Consider the following 21,204-nt stretch of genomic DNA (forward strand, 5'->3'; position numbering starts at 1 on the left):
GTGATTTTTGGATTTTGCAGCTCAGATTCTGGTGGAATTTTGGTGGGTGCTATGTTGCATTAGCAAGACCCCCCAAGCACCAATACAGTGGAACCCCCCCACAAGTGACCCCATTTTGCAAACTACACCCCTCAGGGAATTCATCTAGGGGTATAGTGTACATTTCAAACCCCCAGGGGTTTCACCAATTTTGATACAACTGGGCAGTGAAAATGAAAAATTACATTTTTTTACACAAAAATGCAGTTCTGGCTCAAAATTTTTCATTTTCAGAAGGTATGAAGGAGAAAAAGCACCCCAAAATCTGTGCCCCAATTTCTCCCGAGTACGGCAATGCCTCACATGTGACCAAAAAATACCAGTTGGGTGCATGGCAGGACTCAGAAGGGAAGGAGTGATTTTTGGATTTTGCAGCACAGATTTTGGTGGAATGAATGGTGGGTGCTATGTTGCACCAATACAGTGGAACCCCCCCACAAGTCACCCCATTTTGCAAAGTACACCCCTCAGGGAATTCATCTAGGGGTATAGTGTACATTTCAAACCCCCAGGGGTTTCACCAATTTTGATACAAGTGGGCAGTGAAAATGAAAAATTAAATTTATTTACACAAAAATGCAGTTCTGGCTCAAAATTTTTCATTTTCAGAAGGTATGAAGGAGAAAAAGCACCCCAAAATATGTGCCCCAATTTCTCCCGAGTACGGCAATGCCTCACATGTGACCAAAAAATACCAGTTGGGTGCATGGCAGGACTCAGAAGGGAAGGAGTGATTTTTGGATTTTGCAGCTCAGATTCTGGTGGAATTTTGGTGGGTGCTATGTCGCATTAGCAAGACCCCCCAAGCACCAATACAGTGGAACCCCCCCACAAGTGACCCCATTTTGCAAACTACACCCCTCAGGGAATTCATCTAGGGGTATAGTGTACATTTCAAACCCCCAGGGGTTTCACCAATTTTGATACAAGTGGGCAGTGAAAATGAAAAATTACATTTTTTTACACAAAAATGCAGTTCTGGCTCAAAATTTTTCATTTTCAGAAGGTATGAAGGAGAAAAAGCACCCCAAAATATGTGCCCCAATTTCTCCCGAGTACGGCAATGCCTCACATGTGACCAAAAAATACCAGTTGGGTGCATGGCAGGACTCAGAAGGGAAGGAGTGATTTTTGGATTTTGCAGCTCAGATTCTGGTGGAATTTTGGTGGGTGCTATGTCGCATTAGCAAGACCCCCCAAGCACCAATACAGTGGAACCCCCCCACAAGTGACCCCATTTTGCAAACTACACCCCTCAGGGAATTCATCTAGGGGTATAGTGTACATTTCAAACCCCCAGGGGTTTCACCAATTTTGATACAACTGGGCAGTGAAAATGAAAAATTACATTTTTTTACACAAAAATGCAGTTCTGGCTCAAAATTTTTCATTTTCAGAAGGTATGAAGGAGAAAAAGCACCCCAAAATCTGTGCCCCAATTTCTCCCGAGTACGGCAATGCCTCACATGTGACCAAAAAATACCAGTTGGGTGCATGGCAGGACTCAGAAGGGAAGGAGTGATTTTTGGATTTTGCAGCTCAGATTCTGGTGGAATTTTGGTGGGTGCTATGTCGCATTAGCAAGACCCCCCAAGCACCAATACAGTGGAACCCCCCCACAAGTGACCCCATTTTGCAAACTACACCCCTCAGGGAATTCATCTAGGGGTATAGTGTACATTTCAAACCCCCAGGGGTTTCACCAATTTTGATACAACTGGGCAGTGAAAATGAAAAATTACATTTTTTTACACAAAAATGCAGTTCTGGCTCAAAATTTTTCATTTTCAGAAGGTATGAAGGAGAAAAAGCACCCCAAAATCTGTGCCCCAATTTCTCCCGAGTACGGCAATGCCTCACATGTGACCAAAAAATACCAGTTGGGTGCATGGCAGGACTCAGAAGGGAAGGAGTGATTTTTGGATTTTGCAGCTCAGATTCTGGTGGAATTTTGGTGGGTGCTATGTCGCATTAGCAAGACCCCCCAAGCACCAATACAGTGGAACCCCCCCACAAGTGACCCCATTTTGCAAACTACACCCCTCAGGGAATTCATCTAGGGGTATAGTGTACATTTCAAACCCCCAGGGGTTTCACCAATTTTGATACAAGTGGGCAGTGAAAATGAAAAATTACATTTTTTTACACAAAAATGCAGTTCTGGCTCAAAATTTTTCATTTTCAGAAGGTATGAAGGAGAAAAAGCACCCCAAAATATGTGCCCCAATTTCTCCCGAGTACGGCAATGCCTCACATGTGACCAAAAAATACCAGTTGGGTGCATGGCAGGACTCAGAAGGGAAGGAGTGATTTTTGGATTTTGCAGCTCAGATTCTGGTGGAATTTTGGTGGGTGCTATGTCGCATTAGCAAGACCCCCCAAGCACCAATACAGTGGAACCCCCCCACAAGTGACCCCATTTTGCAAACTACACCCCTCAGGGAATTCATCTAGGGGTATAGTGTACATTTCAAACCCCCAGGGGTTTCACCAATTTTGATACAACTGGGCAGTGAAAATGAAAAATTACATTTTTTTACACAAAAATGCAGTTCTGGCTCAAAATTTTTCATTTTCATAAGGTATGAAGGAGAAAAAGCACCCCAAAATCTGTGCCCCAATTTCTCCTGAGTACGGCAATGCCTCACATGTGACCAAAAAATACCAGTTGGGTGCATGGCAGGACTCAGAAGGGAAGGAGTGATTTTTGGATTTTGCAGCACAGATTTTGGTGGAATGAATGGTGGGTGCTATGTTGCACCAATACAGTGGAACCCCCCACAAGTCACCCCATTTTGCAAAGTACACCCCTCAGGGAATTCATCTAGGGGTATAGTGTACATTTCAAACCCCCAGGGGTTTCACCAATTTTGATACAAGTGGGCAGTGAAAATGAAAAATTAAATTTTTTTACACAAAAATGCAGTTCTGGCTCAAAATTTTTCATTTTCAGAAGGTATGAAGGAGAAAAAGCACCCCAAAATATGTGCCCCAATTTCTCCCGAGTACGGCAATGCCTCACATGTGACCAAAAAATACCAGTTGGGTGCATGGCAGGACTCAGAAGGGAAGGAGTGATTTTTGGATTTTGCAGCTCAGATTCTGGTGGAATTTTGGTGGGTGCTATGTCGCATTAGCAAGACCCCCCAAGCACCAATATAGTGGAACCCCCCCACAAGTGACCCCATTTTGCAAACTACACCCCTCAGGGAATTCATCTAGGGGTATAGTGTACATTTCAAACCCCCAGGGGTTTCACCAATTTTGATACAAGTGGGCAGTGAAAATGAAAAATTACATTTTTTTACACAAAAATGCAGTTCTGGCTCAAAATTTTTCATTTTCAGAAGGTATGAAGGAGAAAAAGCACCCCAAAATCTGTGCCCCAATTTCTCCCGAGTACGGCAATGCCTCACATGTGACCAAAAAATACCAGTTGGGTGCATGGCAGGACTCAGAAGGGAAGGAGTGATTTTTGGATTTTGCAGCTCAGATTCTGGTGGAATTTTGGTGGGTGCTATGTCGCATTAGCAAGACCCCCCAAGCACCAATACAGTGGAACCCCCCCACAAGTGACCCCATTTTGCAAACTACACCCCTCAGGGAATTCATCTAGGGGTATAGTGTACATTTCAAACCCCCAGGGGTTTCACCAATTTTGATACAACTGGGCAGTGAAAATGAAAAATTACATTTTTTTACACAAAAATGCAGTTCTGGCTCAAAATTTTTCATTTTCAGAAGGTATGAAGGAGAAAAAGCACCCCAAAATCTGTGCCCCAATTTCTCCCGAGTACGGCAATGCCTCACATGTGACCAAAAAATACCAGTTGGGTGCATGGCAGGACTCAGAAGGGAAGGAGTGATTTTTGGATTTTGCAGCTCAGATTCTGGTGGAATTTTGGTGGGTGCTATGTCGCATTAGCAAGACCCCCCAAGCACCAATACAGTGGAACCCCCCCACAAGTGACCCCATTTTGCAAACTACACCCCTCAGGGAATTCATCTAGGGGTATAGTGTACATTTCAAACCCCCAGGGGTTTCACCAATTTTGATACAACTGGGCAGTGAAAATGAAAAATTACATTTTTTTACACAAAAATGCAGTTCTGGCTCAAAATTTTTCATTTTCAGAAGGTATGAAGGAGAAAAAGCACCCCAAAATCTGTGCCCCAATTTCTCCCGAGTACGGCAATGCCTCACATGTGACCAAAAAATACCAGTTGGGTGCATGGCAGGACTCAGAAGGGAAGGAGTGATTTTTGGATTTTGCAGCTCAGATTCTGGTGGAATTTTGGTGGGTGCTATGTCGCATTAGCAAGACCCCCCAAGCACCAATACAGTGGAACCCCCCCACAAGTGACCCCATTTTGCAAACTACACCCCTCAGGGAATTCATCTAGGGGTATAGTGTACATTTCAAACCCCCAGGGGTTTCACCAATTTTGATACAACTGGGCAGTGAAAATGAAAAATTACATTTTTTTACACAAAAATGCAGTTCTGGCTCAAAATTTTTCATTTTCAGAAGGTATGAAGGAGAAAAAGCACCCCAAAATCTGTGCCCCAATTTCTCCCGAGTACGGCAATGCCTCACATGTGACCAAAAAATACCAGTTGGGTGCATGGCAGGACTCAGAAGGGAAGGAGTGATTTTTGGATTTTGCAGCACAGATTTTGGTGGAATGAATGGTGGGTGCTATGTTGCACCAATACAGTGGAACCCCCCCACAAGTGACCCCATTTTGCAAACTACACCCCTCAGGGAATTCATCTAGGGGTATAGTGTACATTTCAAACCCCCAGGGGTTTCACCAATTTTGATACAACTGGGCAGTGAAAATGAAAAATTACATTTTTTTACACAAAAATGCAGTTCTGGCTCAAAATTTTTCATTTTCAGAAGGAATGAAGGAGACAAAGCACCCCAAAATGTGCCCCAATTTCTCCCGAGTACGGCAATGCCTCATGTGTGACCAAAAAGTGGCAGGACTCAGAAGGGAAGGAGTGATATTTGGATTTTGCAGCACAAATTCTGGTGGAATGATGGTGGGTGCTATGTCGCATTAGCAAGACCCCCAAAGCACCAATACAGTGGAACCCCCCCACAAGTGACCCCATTTTGCAAACTACACCCCTCAGGGAATTCATCTAGGGGTATAGTGTACATTTCAAACCCCCAGGGGTTTCACCAATTTTGATACAACTGGGCAGTGAAAATGAAAAATTACATTTTTTTACACAAAAATGCAGTTCTGGCTCAAAATTTTTCATTTTCATAAGGTATGAAGGAGAAAAAGCACCCCAAAATCTGTGCCCCAATTTCTCCCGAGTATGGCAATGCCTCATATGTGACCAAAAAATACCAGTTGGGTGCATGGCAGGACTCAGAAGGGAAGGAGTGATTTTTGGATTTTGCAGCTCAGATTCTGGTGGAATGTTGGTGGGTGCTATGTGGCATTAGCAAGACCCCCGAAGCACGGTGAAATGATGAACCTAATAATCCATAGATGTGTGGTATATTTTAAAACACTCCTTTATACATAGGCCGGGTTTGTCGGGGCAAGTTTCACAGTGGAAAATAGTTTCCTTTCTTATTCCCTTTTTATAGCAAACTTTGCACCTTTTTTGTGTCCTGCCCTTTCTTGCAGTGGAGGGGATTTCGTTCGGAAAATGCTGCCCTGGTACAATACGGGGGCCAGTACTAGAAGTACTGGGGCCCTCTGCCTGCTGGTTCCCAAATACTAGGCCCTTTATGACTTCCTCTTGAAAGTGCATAAATGTCCCCCTCTGGCCGGTAGAACGGAATAGCACGTAAGCGTTATACAGTGCCATCTGGATGATATACACGGCCAGCTTCTTGTACCAGATTTTTGTTTTCCGCAGGGCACTGTACGGCTTCAGTACCTGATCTGAAAGATCCAATCCGCCCATGTACCTATTGTAATCCAGGATACAATTAGGTTTTGAGTTGTGGGTACTGGTACCTCGTACAGGGACGGAGGTGGTACTGTCTCCGTGAATTGTTGTCAGTATAAGGACATCCCTCTTGTCCTTATATTTGACCAACAACATATTTTCGGTGCATATTCCCCTGCTTTCACCCCTTCTCATTACTTCGGCAATGTGCGTTTTTGGGAGGCCTCTTTGGTTCTTGCGCACAGTACCGCAAGCTGCTGTACCTCTTGAACCAAGGGCCTTAAACAGGGGGATGCTAGTGTAAAAGTTATCCACATAGAGGTTATAACCTTTATCCAGGAAGGGGTGCACTAAATCCCAGACAATTTTTCCACTAACACCTACGAGGGAGGGGGGGCATTCTGGCGGTTCAATTCTTGAATCCTTCCCTTCATATACCCTAAACCTGTGAGTGTACCCTGAGGTGCTTTCACACAGCTTATACATTTTTATGCCATACCTTGCCCTCTTACTGGGAAGGTACTGGCGGAATTTAACCCTTCCTTTAAAATGTATAAGGGACTCGTCTATGCAAATGAATTTATCTGGGATGTACATCTCTTCAAATTTGGCACTGAAATGATCAATGACCGGCCTGACTTTGAATAGCCGGTCAAAGGTGGGATCATCTCTGGGTGGGCACTGTGCATTATCGTTGTAATGCAAAAATTTAAGGATCGTCTCAAATCGAGCCCGGGGCATGGCCATACGGTAAAATGGGGTGCTGTACAGAACATCTGTACTCCAATATTGCCTAATTTCTGGCTTTTTTACTATGCCCATATGAAACACCAGACCCCAAAACGTCATCATCTCTACTGCATCTACAGGGGTCCACCTAGCAAATGATGACGTGGGGTTTTGAGCAATAAACTGCTGGGCATATAAATTAGTTTGGTCCACCATTAAATTTATAAAATCATCAGAGAAAAATAATTTGAAAAAGTCAATTTCTCTGAGACCTGTGGAATCAAATTGGATTCCTGGCATGGCCAAAAACTCAGGAACCTGGGGCTCAAAATTGTCTGGTGGTGGGGTCCATACGAGATCAATTATTGGGGGGGGGGTCTCAGCTGCTCTACGGGGGCGTCTTTGAGGGGGTCCCTCATCACCAGAGGAGGAAGAGGAGCTTAAGGCGAATCCTTCAAATTCCCCGCTTGCATCACTGGCTGTGTCAGAGTCAGAAGCAAGCATGGCATATGCCTCCTCCACTGAATACATTCTTCTGGATGACTGGGATGACATTTGGGATGACATTTGGGATGCCATTTTTATTTTTGTGTTACTGGTAGTGAAATGTTTCAACACGTGTATAGTGTAGGGGGGGGTACAAACTTTATTTCAACCAGGGGGGTATGTAGTGTGTAGTGTGTATGTAGTGCAGAAAAAAAAAATACTTTATACAAAAAAAAAAAAAATGAAGGGGTTAAAAAAAAAAAAAATTGAAGGGGTTAAAAAAAAAAAAATTGAAGGGGTTAAAAAAAAAAAAAAAAAGGTCCTGCGCCAAAAATTGAGCACAGATGTTGGTCAGTAACGTCCGTCACTGAACAGCGCTCAAAGGCAACAGGAATTTGATCAAAAAAAAAAAAAAAATAGATCAACCCTGTGCCGAAAAAGATGATCAGTGATGTACGTCACTGATCAGCGCACAGCGGCCACAGGACACCCCCAAAATCACAGTGTGTGTAAAAAAAAAATTTAAAAAAGACCCCACAGCACACACAAAAAAAAAAGGTGATCAGTGATGCGACACTGATTACCAGTGAGGGGCAGCAGGTGCACAACCTTTGGTGCAACTGACAGTGCAACTGGCAGGTATATATATATAAAAAAAAAAAAACCTCTGCACCCCTAAAAAGTTGCTGATCACCTCAGATATAGTGATCAGCACAAAAGGCGGGGGCAGCAGACACAAAATTTAGCACTCTCTATCACTCTCTGTCACTATCTCTCTCTATCTCTCTATCTCTCACTATCTATCACTCTATGACACTGCAGCAGCAGCAGCACTGACAGTTATATATATGAAAAATAACCCCTGCACCCCCAAAAAGTTGCTGGGGGTGCACAAAAGGGGGGCAGCAGACACAAAATATAGCAGTCTCTATCACTCTCTGTCACTATCTCTCTCTATCTCTCTATCTCTCTATCTCTCACTATCTATCACTCTATGACACTGCAGCAGCAGCACTGACAGGTATATATATATATATATAAAAAATACCCTGCGCCCCCAAAAAGTTGCTGATCAGTTAATTTATACTGATCAGCACAAAAGGGGGGGCAGCAGTCAGTTATATAAAAAATATATAGCACGATCTGTCACTATCTCTCTATCTCTCTCTATCTCTCTCTCTCTATCTCTCTCTATCTCTCTATCTATAACTCTATTACACTGCAGCAGCACAAAATATAGCACTCTCTGTCACTAGGCCTCTCTATCTCTCTCTCTCTATCTCTCTCTCTAACTCGATGACACTGCAGCAGCACAACACAGCACAACACAGCACAGGATGTCACAAGATGAAGCAAGATCCCAAGCAGTGATCAGGTAAGTATTGAGCAAGGTTCTGGTCAGTAAATGGCGACAGCTGGGCACGGTGACCACACTGCACGCTATTCCAGACCGGAATGGCGTCTGCAGTGTAGTCCCCGTTAGTTTAAACCCCCCTCCATGGCTGTGATTGGTCCGTCGGTCCGACGGACCAATCACGGCCTTTGGGGGCGGGCGGGGTGAGGTGGGGTGACACCAGTGTCACCCTTACACCCCGCGGTGATTGGTGCTGTACTTTACAGCACCAATCACCTCCGATCCCGTGTCACCGGCGAACGTTATTCGCCGGTGACACAGAAAACGCTGTAATTGGCTGTTCACACTGAACAGCCAATCACAGCGATCGCCGACGGGGGGGCATGCAGGGACATGTCTGCTGTCAGGGACAGCAGACATCGTCCCTCTGTCACTGCGTCTCTAGACGCAGTGACAGTTAGAAGTCATGACGTATATATACGTCATGTGTCGGGAAGTACTTCCCGGCCATGACGTATATATACGTCAAATGTCGGGAAGGGGTTAATTTCAGTGATACTAAAATAATGCCAAAATGGTGGGAGAACACTAATTTTCACATTGTTTTAGTAACACAATATAATAATACATATTCCCCTTAATGTAGAAAATATCTAAACATCACGTGAGAGCCATCTTGTAATTGCTGCTTGAGTATTCTTGGGGCAGATGTATTAAGCCTGGTGAATAGATAAACTGGAGATAAAGAGGAAGAACATAACGCACCAGCCAATCAGCTGTGTTTGAAATATGACAGTTGGGAGTTGATTGGCTGGTGTGTTATCTCCTTCCACTTTATCTCTAGTTTATCTCTTCTCCAGGCTTAATACATCTGCCCCATTGTATCATATATGGAAAGTGGAAAGTAGGGGGCTTCACAAAGGTTCCCACACAATTTTTATGTTGCCTTTAAAAAAGTAAGTAAATAAAATAATATAAGTAGAGAATATTGTACCCACAATCACTTGGAGATACCCATTAGGGTTCTGCACAATTCTATTAATATTAACAATCTGAGTGACAAGATGCATTGCCAGTTTACACTCATTCTGGTAGAGAGAGAAAACATCATGTCTAATATGTCGAGTCTACCGCACAAACATGCAATGTCACATTTGATCCTGCACGTGTAAATGTAATGTGTGTTATGTATTTTTTCCCCCTTTCTTGTTCTTGCTTGGCGATGCAATGTTACCGAAAAAAATTCCTAGTATATGCGATTATACCTGGCAAATAATGCTGATTCTGATGAAGGTGCATGGTGACTCTGCTCTCGGGATATGCTTTTGAAACAAGTATGGGAGTTTAATGCTAAGCTAGAATCATGTCTCGTTGTCTGAAGCTGTACAATCACAATGATAAACTAAGCGCTATTCACTGTTTTATTCCCTTCTCTTGTCTAATTATGCAGTATCTTTTTGGATTAGTGGCCAGTGTCTTGCACCTGGGTAACATAAAGTATGAGGAAGACAGCCATGGTCATTCAATAATTAAAGATGGCACACAGATCCAATGGATATCTAAGGTATTTAAAATGTATATTTAGAATATTAGATATTGAAAACATAAAGTACTACTCACTTTAACCAAATAAAAACTGGTGCTTGGTTTTAGTGGGTGCCGGACGGGTTCCCGACAGTCGTTTACCCGACGTCGGGGTCCCGACTGTCAAAACACCGACAGCTGGGCGCCCGGCAGCCACCCGCTATTTTCCCTCATGGGGGTCCACGGTGGCGAGCGCAGCGAGCCCGCAAGGGCCTTTTTTGCGCTCGCCATGCTGTCTGACTCCGGGCAGTCGGGATCCCGATGTCGGGATAATGACTGTTGGGATCCCGACTGTCGGAGTCCCGTACCACACCCGTTTTAGCATAAGTTCACATCTTTTCTCTGTGTAGTGACTGAACATTGTATGCTCGGAGAGGGAGAGGCTGCTGCAGCAGCCTTCAGTTCTCTCGACCTGCCCAAAGTGCAGCTCTCTGCAATGAGGGGTGGGAATGGGGGCTGCAGCGGAACCCTCCAACAGACCCAGGCCCAGGTATAGAGTACCTGCTCCTCACCCTCTCTGCACCATTGGATGGAGTTAATGGTATACTGAACATTGTAAGCAATATGAACTCACCAACTTTTTGACTTTAGTGAAGCCATCCATGCTTTGCTGAGTCCCAACTGTTTGCAAGTGAAGAGCACATATGCAGATGGCCATTGCCATATGCATTACTCCGCAACCCATTGCCAGCAAAAGTGTACCGATGGGCCAGTTGAATTTCCCCCCTGAATAGCCTACGGCTGGGACATCAAATGCTTATCATATATCAATGAGTATTCCTAATGAGTGCACCATCTCCTATATATTTGGCTACATCTGTCACTCAAAGTGGGTGTCTGTGTCTATAACGCTCTGTTCCTGGACTTTCCTCTTAATGTGTGATTGCCTTCATCTGTGCTGAACACCTTTCTGAGAAATTAACCTGTTTAAAACAGGTGATGGCAAGGGGAAGTCTAGAAACAGAGCATTGTGTCCCTCCTGGAGAGGGTCATGTTGGGAGGTATGTGACAGAGAACCAGCCCAGTGAGCCCACAGACAGTGCCAGACACCCACTGCCTTCCCATGTTGCCCAGCACTGCTACTCCACAGCCACCAGGTGAGCGCCCCCCTCCCGCGATTTGCGGCAAAACCTCCCCCCCCCGCGCGCCCCCCCCTCCCGCGATTCGCTGCAAAAACACCCGCTCCCCCGCGACCCCCCCTACCGCGATTCGCAGCAAAAACACCCCCGCGACCCCTCCTCCCGCGATTCGCTGCAAAAAGAACCCCCCACGACCCCTCCCGCAATTCGCGGCATAACCACCACGAATGGCGGCACCCCCCCTGCGACCCCCCTCCCGCGATTCGCGGCACCACCCCCCCCCCCCCCCGCAATTTGCAGCAGCCCCAGGATTAAATGGCACATGCAAAACACTGACATGGCTATGGTCGACAATGAAAAAGGTTGACATGAGTTTTTGAAGATTTATTTTTAATTTTTTCATATTCATTGTCATGTGTCGACATGGACACCAATGAAGTGGCACACTTATGTCAACATTTACATGTGTTGACCTTTCTGTGTTGATTTTTTTCTTGTGGCGATTCGCGTCACACCCCCCCGCAACCCCCCTCCCGCGATTCGCGGCACCCCCCGTGACCCCCCCACCTCCCGCAATTCGCGGCAACCCCCCACCGGAACCCCTGTGAACCCCGCCCTCTCGCGATTCGCAGCACCCACCCCCGCGACCCCCCCTCCCGCAATTAGCGGCACCCACCCCCGCGACCCCCCCTCCCGCAATTCGCGGCACCCCCCCCCCCCCCCCCCGTGATTCGCAGCAGCTCCAGAATTAAATTGCACATGGAAAACACTGACATGGCTATGGTCGACAATGAAAAAGGTTGACAATGAAGTGCCACACTTATGTCAACATTTACATGTGTTGACCTTTCTGTGTTGATTTTTTTCTTGTGGCGATTCGCGTCACACCCCCCGCAACCCCCCCCTCCGGCGATTCGCGGCACCCCGGCACCCCCCCGCGACCCCCCCCCCCTCCCGCAATTCGCGGCAACCCCCCACCGGAACCCCCATGAACCCCGCTCTCCCGCGATTCGCGGCACCCACCCCCCGCAACCCCCCCCCTCCCGCAAATCGCGGCAGCCCCAGGATTAAATGGCACATGCAAAACACTGGCACGGCTATGGTCGACAATGAAAAAGGTTGACATGAGTTTTTGAAGATTTATTTCATTTTTTGAATGTTTTCATATTCATTGTCATGTGTCAACATGGACACCAATGAAGTGGCACACTTATGTCAACATTTACATGTGTTGACCTTTCTGTGTTGATTTTTTCTTGTGGCGATTCGCGTCACACCCCCCCGCAACCCCCCCTCCCGCGATTCGCGGCACCCCCCGTGACCCCCCACCTCCCACAATTCGCGGCAACCCCCCACCGGAACCCCTGTGAACCCCGCCCTCCCGCGATTCGCGGCACCCAACCCCGCGACCCCCCCCTCCCGCAATTCGCGGCACCCCCCGTGATTCGCGGCAGCTCCAGAATTAAATTGCACATGGAAAACACTGACATGGCTATGGTCGACAATGAAAAAGGTTGACAACATGAGTTTTTGAAGTTTTTTTTTTTCATTTTTTGAATATTTTCATATTCATTCTCATGTGTCGACATGGACACCAATAAAGTGCCACACTTATGTCAACATTTACATGTGTTGACCTTTCTGTGTTGATTTTTTCTTGTGGCGATTTGCGTCACACCCCCCCACTCCCGCGATTCACGGCACACACACACACACCTCCCCCGCGATTCTCGGCACCCCACCCCGTGACCCCCCCTCCCGTGATTCACGGCACACCCCCGCGACCCCCCCTCCCATGATTCGCCGCAACCCCCGCCCCGTAACCCCCCCTCCCGCGATTCGCGGCAGCTCCAGAATTAAATTGCACATGGAAAACACTGACATGGCTATGGTCGACAATGAAAAAGGTTGACATGAGTTTTTGAAGTTTTTTTTTTCATTTTTTGAATGTTTTCATATTCATTCTCATGTGTCGACATGGACACCAATGAAGTGCCACACTTATGTCAACATTTACATGTGTTGACCTTTCTGTGTTGATTTTTTCTTGTGGCGATTCGCGTCACACCCCCCCCCACCCCCCCGCAACCCCCACTCCCGCGATTCACGGCACACACACACACCCCCCCCGCGATTCTCGGCACCCCACCCCGTGGCCCCCCCTCCTGTGATTCACGGCACACCCCCCGCGACCCCCCCCTACCATGATTCGCCGCAAACCCCGCCCCCGTAACCCCCCTCCCGCGATTTGCGGCAACCCACCCCACGACCCCCCTCCCGCGATTCTCTGCAATCCCTCCCCTCCCGCGATTCGCAGCATCCACCCCCCCACAACCCCCCCTCCTGCAATTCGCGGCACCCCCCGCGACCCCCCCTCCTGCAATTCGCGGCACCCTCCGTGACCCCCCCTCCTGCGATTCACGGACACCTAAGTTGCAATACAGGGCATCTTTCATACAATTCTAACCATATTTCTCATATACAAACGTTCACAAATTAAGGGGGCGCAGCCCCTTACGACGGTGTGAAGAGCGCCCGTAGGGCGCGATGAATCACCTAGTTAATCATATATGTCTTTGCCCCTCCCTCCCTGCTTGTGTCTCTCACCATGCCCACCTACTGTATGTCACTGCTTCTCTTACCACCTGTGCCTGCCTTTACCCTCTCTTTGCTTGTGCATCCCTAATTGGGCTTTTGCCCCCCTTCACTCCTGTAGCACTACTTTTTAGCACTTGTGCCTATGCCCACTCTTAACTTGCATCTTTCACGGTCCACCCCTGTGTCTCCCTACTTGTGCATCTTCCATCATCCCTCTCTCTATATATATATATATATATATATATATATATATATATATATATATGTGTGTGATCCGCCAAATGATCGGAAAGGTGTGTACCCTGAGGATGGCATGGAATTTGTACACCCCTTTTGGTTAATGCAGTGGCTTTTCACAAGGCAAGATTTAATCAGCGCCTTGGTGTTTCAAAAAGATTTTAGTATAATGATCCATTGACTATAACAGTAGATTGGGTCAGTCACACACACATAACAGGTATTTTTATTTCTTTGTACAGCTTCTCGGCGTTCCCGTGTCCATTTTACAAGAAGCATTAACACACAGGAAGATTGAGGCAAGATCAGAACAGGTACGTCATGTATATTTGTATTATTTTATTACATCACAGTCCTCTAGCATAATTTTCTCTGCCAAGAGTATGCTATAGGAGCCATTTTTGGTCAGCTGTTATATGACTAGGCTCTTGTGAAGTTCCGAGATTGTTATTATTTTCTATTTTTTTTAATACAAACAGAGGTGGTGGCAGTGACTCAAACAAATGTGTTTTTCAAGACCCCATGTAATTTTATGCCAACTTTGCATGGGAAGATAGAACATAATTTGGATATTTTGGTGTCCGATGCCAGAAAAAGTCCGGTGCCAGAAAAAGCATTATAGCACCACCTCCCATATTTTAAATACAGACTGAGTGCACAGAAGGTGACATCCAAAAAGAGCTGTTGCCTTATGGTAGAGCAGGGGTTCTCAAACTTTTTTGCTCTGGGACCCCAGCAAGTTGCTGCTGAACAATATCCCTATATATTAATATGTTTCACTGGGCTTGTTTCATTACTGAACTACCTCCTTGTATACGTTTATGGAATCAGATTTATATGGAAGATTAAGGGCAAGGGGTTGAATAGACTTAAAATGCATGTAAATGACCCCCCCCCCCTTCTCTGTCATATTCATTATATATATATATCGTCTTTCTTGTATATTTGGATGACATAAAAATATAGAAGAAAGATCATGGACATAAAATACAGATACTCATCTCTGCATCTAGCCATGGCAAATGCTATTTGTTTACCGTGGCTAGCATACCCATAGGTGGGTGCGTAGGATTGCATGCTTGCCCAAGTTTGTTAAGGTGGGGGACAGGGGGTGTACTACTACTTTTAGGGATGCCAATCCTGGGATTGATCATTTTTCAATCCCGAATCCCTACCCCCTGCCCATCATCGTCCCTGTAAATATTTTATGCCCAAAAAGTTTCTTAAATATATTTTATAGCATAAAAACATCTAATATGAGATTACAAATAAATATTAGATGATGGGCAGGGGGCAGTGGTGATGTGGTCGTGATGTCATGATGCCCGGACTTCTGTCGGGTGTCAATCACACTGCGGAGAGGAGGAGGTGCACCAAGGAGAGGCTTGCTGTCATGGGTGCATGCATACATCTGCCTACATCTAGTCAGATCGCTTAGAAAAGGTACCAAAATCACCCCATGTGTATAACTCTCTAATAGATGTTGATACAATGACAGATGCTGACACAGGAATGCTGACGCTGAAACAGATGAGATACACTGACACATGAACAAGACACTGACATTCAGTCACTGAAACACTGACAGACCCTGACACAGAGACAGTTACTGACACACTGACAGATGCTGAAACAATGGCACACAGATGCTGACACATGTTGACACACACAGGTAGGTGCTGACACAATGACAATGACACACATTGGGGCAGATGTATTAAGCTGTATTTAACAAGAGATAAATCCAAGGGTGATAAGGAGAGATAAACGTCCAGCCAATCACCTGCCAACTGCCATGTTACAGCCTGTGTTTGAAAAAAGTCAGTAAGGAGGTGATTGGCTGGACATTTATCTCTCCTTATCACACTTGCATTTATCTCTTGTTAAGGCTTAATACATCTGCCCCATTGACACATAAACACTGACCATTTTACCTTTCCAATATGTGCCTCCCTGCATGCTGTACACATTGCTGCACCTGCTGTATTTAATGTACCTCTCTTCCCTGTCCTGCACAGCGACACAGAGACAGTAGTAGGCCGGGTGTCTGTATCGCCAAGTTGGGGTAAGAAGCTACGGGGTGAGAGATCTGGACGGGGGGAAACATAGGACCAGGTAGGAGAGTGGGGGAGGGGGTATACTGACACCAGGCCATATGGAAGAATATGCACAGGAGGGTATCGAAATGGCGATCGGGTGGGAGAGTAAGGGGACAGAGGAATAGAAACACAGGGTAGGATGGGGCAGCTTGAGGAGCTATTGGCTCTCTGTGGTCAGTGGGGACACAGCCACTGGGTGTCTGTGGTGGGGGGGTACACAGCCACTGGGTGTCTGTGGTGTGTGTGTGTGTGTGTGGGGGGGGGGGGCCTGGGACCCTAGGTCTCTGTGTGGTGGTGGTGGGGGACGACGGACGGACACAGCACCTGGGTATCAGGGGAGGAGGGCAGACATATGCTCTGGGTGTAAGAGAAGGTGTGTGTGAGGGGAACACAGCCCCCAGATGCATGAGCCAGGGAACACAGCCCCCAGATGCCTGAGCCCGGAGGACAGTTACTTTGACACCGCCGCTGGGTGTCTGACCATGAGTAAAACCTCCGCTGCCGGGTGCCTGAGCATGTAGTGGGGCGGGTAGTGTGGGACCACTGCCGGGTGCCTGAGCAAGAGGTGGGGAGTGCGGGACCGGCGCCAGCTCACTGTCTGACAGGGGTCGGGATGCGCAACCTCCGTAGCCGGCTGGATGAGGGGGGGGGGGGGGAGGGAGGACAACACAGTCGCCGGTAGCAAAAAAAACAAACAAAAAAAAAACACTTTGAGCACTGACTATGGGTGCGTCGCGACCCCATGCTGAGATGGGCGCAACCCACTTTGGGGTCGCGACCCACAGTTTGAGAAACGCTGTGGTAGAGTAATACATGAGTAACCCTCAATACAAATGACACCACACATTAGTGCCCCTTATTCACATTATTCCACACAGTACTGTGTCTAATTATGTTATGAAAAACACAGTAGCACATCTTATACACATATGCCACACATTAGAGCCCCTTATTCACATTACACTACACAGTAGTACCTTTGTATACAGAGCTTAGGATTTTATCAAATTCATCACTTCTCTAGTAAATACACTGATGTGTGTTCCCAAGTCCCCCTGCTACAGTATATACAAATTATTGACCTGTAGCATACACAGTCTTACTATATTACACAGTTTCACCATGCTGTAAATAGGATCTGGGTCAGGTGACTGGGGTTACTTGTTTACACAAAACCCTTACCTGGGTTCTTCCCAGGTCCAACTACTTACTTCTAGTGCCAGCTTCCCGGGTCACTAGACCAGGGTTGTATTGGAGTGAGCCATTGCCACTGAGCGAAAACCTGGGTCCAAGTGCAAAAATTCAGGGTTTTGAAGGCAATGGAAAAAGGGCATAAATAACAGAATAATTAAACTACATTGAAGTTAATTAACTGCAAAGGGGACCTTTGTAGTTTTGGGGTGATTCAATATGGGTTCAAATATTGGTTCTATTAACATATAAATATTTATAATTTTACCACTTTATTTTTATTTACAGGTCCTCAGCCCTCTGAATTTAGAATTAGCATATTATGCTCGTGATGCCCTTGCCAAAGCCATGTATGGAAGATCATTCAACTGGCTCATCAACAAACTTAATGGATCTCTGGCAAATAAGGTAAATCAAAGTTTATGGATATACTGTATGCATCAAATCCTGTTACATTGTCATGTAGAGAAGAAGCATGGCCACACAATGTAATACCCTAATTCAAATAACACCACAGAGCAGTGCCCCTTACTTACATTTTTGAACATAGTAGTGCCCCTTATTAACATTACACCACACACTAGATTTTTAGAATGTTTAAATCTTTATTATTTTGTACTATTTTCTTTTATTATGGACTCAAGGTAAGTTTACATATAGAAAAATGTTGTCCGTTGTCTACCTTTCACCCACACAAAGTGACCAAGAGCTTATGCAATGCAAATGAGCAATTATTGGTAGATTATACATGTGCTGCGATTGCACCATGCACATGCCAAGGCACCTTTGTGATGCCGCACACAGTGATGATGTAAACACAGAGTGATTGACAGTCAAAGAAAGCTGAGCAAAGGTAACTGGGAGTGGTGGGAAAAATGCAGGCATATCATGACCATTTGGGTCCTGTGTCGCTTCTACTGCTGCCAATCTCCGTGACCATGGACCTATTCAATGTTGCTCATTTCTGTTCCAATGCTGCAAATGCATACACATGTGCTGAGCACTTTGTGATGGCACTGGTAGTTATCTCTTTTCTGTCATCGGTGGCTGCTTCACTTGTGATCATGATCAAGTCCATAGAATGAACAATTGCGTAGGCTTTTGCATACAAATCAAAATCATGCCCTGAATACCTTCCACCCTCACTCATTACCAGTTTGGCCACCTAGGGGTAAATGCTGTACGTAATTTAAGAAAACCTTCTATGCTTAGCTTCCAGCTCTCTAATCCCCAGCTGCTGAGATATCATTGCTGCAGATATAGCTGTGTGGATAGCAGGGCAATCCTGCAAACACTGACTTCAGTGAAATACAGTATCTTATATAGGCTAATAATACCCCTACTGTATTCCAGTGGATGGTGAAATAATAGGGCTCTCCAAAAAGTTACCTTTGATTATCAATGTAGCAAAGTATGGCTGAAGTGATGTAAACATTAGACTGAAGTGATGTAAACATTAGAGAAAAGGCAACTATAATCACCAAGTTTTTTTTGTAGGATTGCAATATAATTACCATTGTGGTTGCAGGGACTGAGATTGGAGAGACAGAATTTGGTTGGCTCCTCTTACTTTAATCAATTAATTGTTTTTTTTTTATACCAGATGCATACCTCCCAACTTACAATACGTGATCGGCAGGACCTCTGCACCCAAAATGTGGGGGTGTTACCTAGCAGCAAGGGGACGTGGCCTTCAAATTGCTTCACTCCCACAAGACCACGCCCTGTTTTGACACTGTGGGAGCATGGTTCATGGCTCTGTGAGCTTCTGGCCATGCCCCAGCTCTTCTGCTTGCAGGAATAGACTATGTGTGCATGTGCACAGCGTCTATTCACCACTGCTCAGGGGGTGGTAGGGGAGACTCCCAACTGCCCCTCCTGCTGCGGGACATTTGAAAGGTATGCAGTTGTACAGAAATCTGATTCTTTCTACAATAAAAAATCTGCAGTTGGGTAAGCCTTATGCAGTTGCATACGCACAGCATCTATTCACAGAGGCAGAGGGACAGGGGGTGTGGCCTGCAGCACTCAGAGCGCTGGCCATGCCCTAATAATTATGTCAACAGGAGCCATCATTCCCAAGAAAGTAAGCCCACTTACTGGGATCGCGCCACTTCGTGGTTTGCAGGAGTCCCGCTCAACAGATTGAGAGTTGAGAGGTATGTTAATACAATGAGTCCACAACTTCCTTCTTGTAATGCTCAGTCATGTGTGGCTATCTCTGACAAAAAGTATTCAATTACTAATGTGTATCACCAATAATTCTCCCTGTTACGGAATTCAATGATAGCATGGATAAATACTTTCCCTATTCTCATGCACTGCCGGCAGCTGGTGTCATTCCCTACTTAGTCACCTTCTCTTTCTTTCTTTCTCTCTCTCTCTACTCCGCTGCTGGTGTGCTCAGTATTGTAATACCATGCTTGGATAATGCCTGGCTCAGCAAATCAAATTGTGCATGTACAGTCTGTGGCCACAGTCATAGGCTGGCCCCATTCAGTTTGTAGTGCTAGGCTCAGTATGAATCCAAACATTAGAAGTTTTTATCACCACTATTTGCGGGAATAAAAAATCCCCGCAAAACAGGGATGTACTGTATTATGAAACACATCCAGGTACAAAGAATCCGATAAGAGCCTGTCCCTGTTTTGATTAGATTAAAGAGATCACTTTACCTTGTGGTATGAACCTCTGGAGGCAAAATGTGCATGCATGTCATCAGAACTAGCATGCACGAGAAGCAATTACCGGGAGGGGGTCTGGATCATCCCTCTCCAAGTAAAATTTGTGATATGTAGCCTATAAACTTCAAATAGTGTTAGCTAACAGGGCCAAGTGCTGAAATGCCTTGCACTCTAGACAGGGCACCCTCCTCTCTGCTGGGATTTAGCACTGCACAGTAGCATCTGAGCACTAGAGTGCTCAGTCCCTAGTGCGCATGCACAGATGTCCAAAGAAAAGTGTGCCGCCATTTTTCTGGTGTTTTTTGCAGCACTGCAGCATCTTTCTGGCTCAAAAGGTGAGTCTTATTTGCATAAATAAAGCAACTGAAGCATCGAAACCACTTCGCTAGGTTACACTGACAACTTGATTTGCAACATTTGTATATCTTTATACCGCCCAACTTTTACGGGACAGTGATGATTTTTTGTGACTGTCCCACATACCACCCGAGCAGCTGGGCAGCCCCTGGGATCCATCTATGTACTAAATAGTTAAAATTATTAAATGTTATAAACCTATTAATTTAAGAAGCGTGTTACTTGGACATCATCTTTTACATTTATGTACAGTGCTAAAGTCATGCAGTGAAAGAGAATAGTGATGATAATAATAATACTACTACTAATAATAATAATGTTATTTATATAGCACTTTTCTTCTAATATCACTCAAAGTTAAGCATTTGCCTTTACAGAACAAATACAAAACAATCTTAACAAAGGACATTAATGAAATAGTGAAAATTAAATGTCAAATGTGTACATTTTCTCATAAAAAACATAAAAATAAAATATTGCTTTTTCTTTATTACAATACTAGTAAGCCCGCTCAAAGCAAATGCTTCAAAAGCTAGATGTAGTTTCACTTGCTGCCAACAGATGGCAGTGTTTCGGTGACACACGGACACTAGACATATATATAGAAATAGTTTCTAGGTGATATGCACTGATAAATACACTTGAACCAATGTAACATAGCTTACAATCTCAATTGTGGTATTTCATTTTAGTAAATTGTGCACCAAAGTTTACATCATCTATATATATGTCTAGTGTCTGTGTGCCACGGACATTTTACAAAAGGCGGCCAGTTTAAAATATTGCACATCTTCCACATATGTAAATTAATCCTTCTATGTATTTTTTTTGCATTGATCAATCATTA

At 45.3% G+C, this 21,204-nt stretch overlaps 1 protein-coding gene across 1 annotated transcript in view; it reads left to right on the forward strand.

Moving 5' to 3' along the window:
- Window positions 1–21,204, forward strand: part of MYO1H (myosin IH) — a 70,110-nt gene that overhangs the window by 16,342 nt on the left and 32,564 nt on the right. The window contains exons 7-9 of the mRNA XM_083146121.1: window positions 9,979–10,092; window positions 14,269–14,340; window positions 17,605–17,724. Coding sequence (XP_083002247.1) covers window positions 9,979–10,092; window positions 14,269–14,340; window positions 17,605–17,724 — 306 coding nt within the window. The remainder of the gene's footprint in view (window positions 1–9,978; window positions 10,093–14,268; window positions 14,341–17,604; window positions 17,725–21,204) is intronic.

Source organism: Crinia signifera, chromosome 1, assembly GCF_055691185.1.
Source record: "Crinia signifera chromosome 1, ASM5569118v1, whole genome shotgun sequence".
Classification (NCBI taxonomy): Eukaryota; Metazoa; Chordata; class Amphibia; order Anura; family Myobatrachidae; genus Crinia; species Crinia signifera.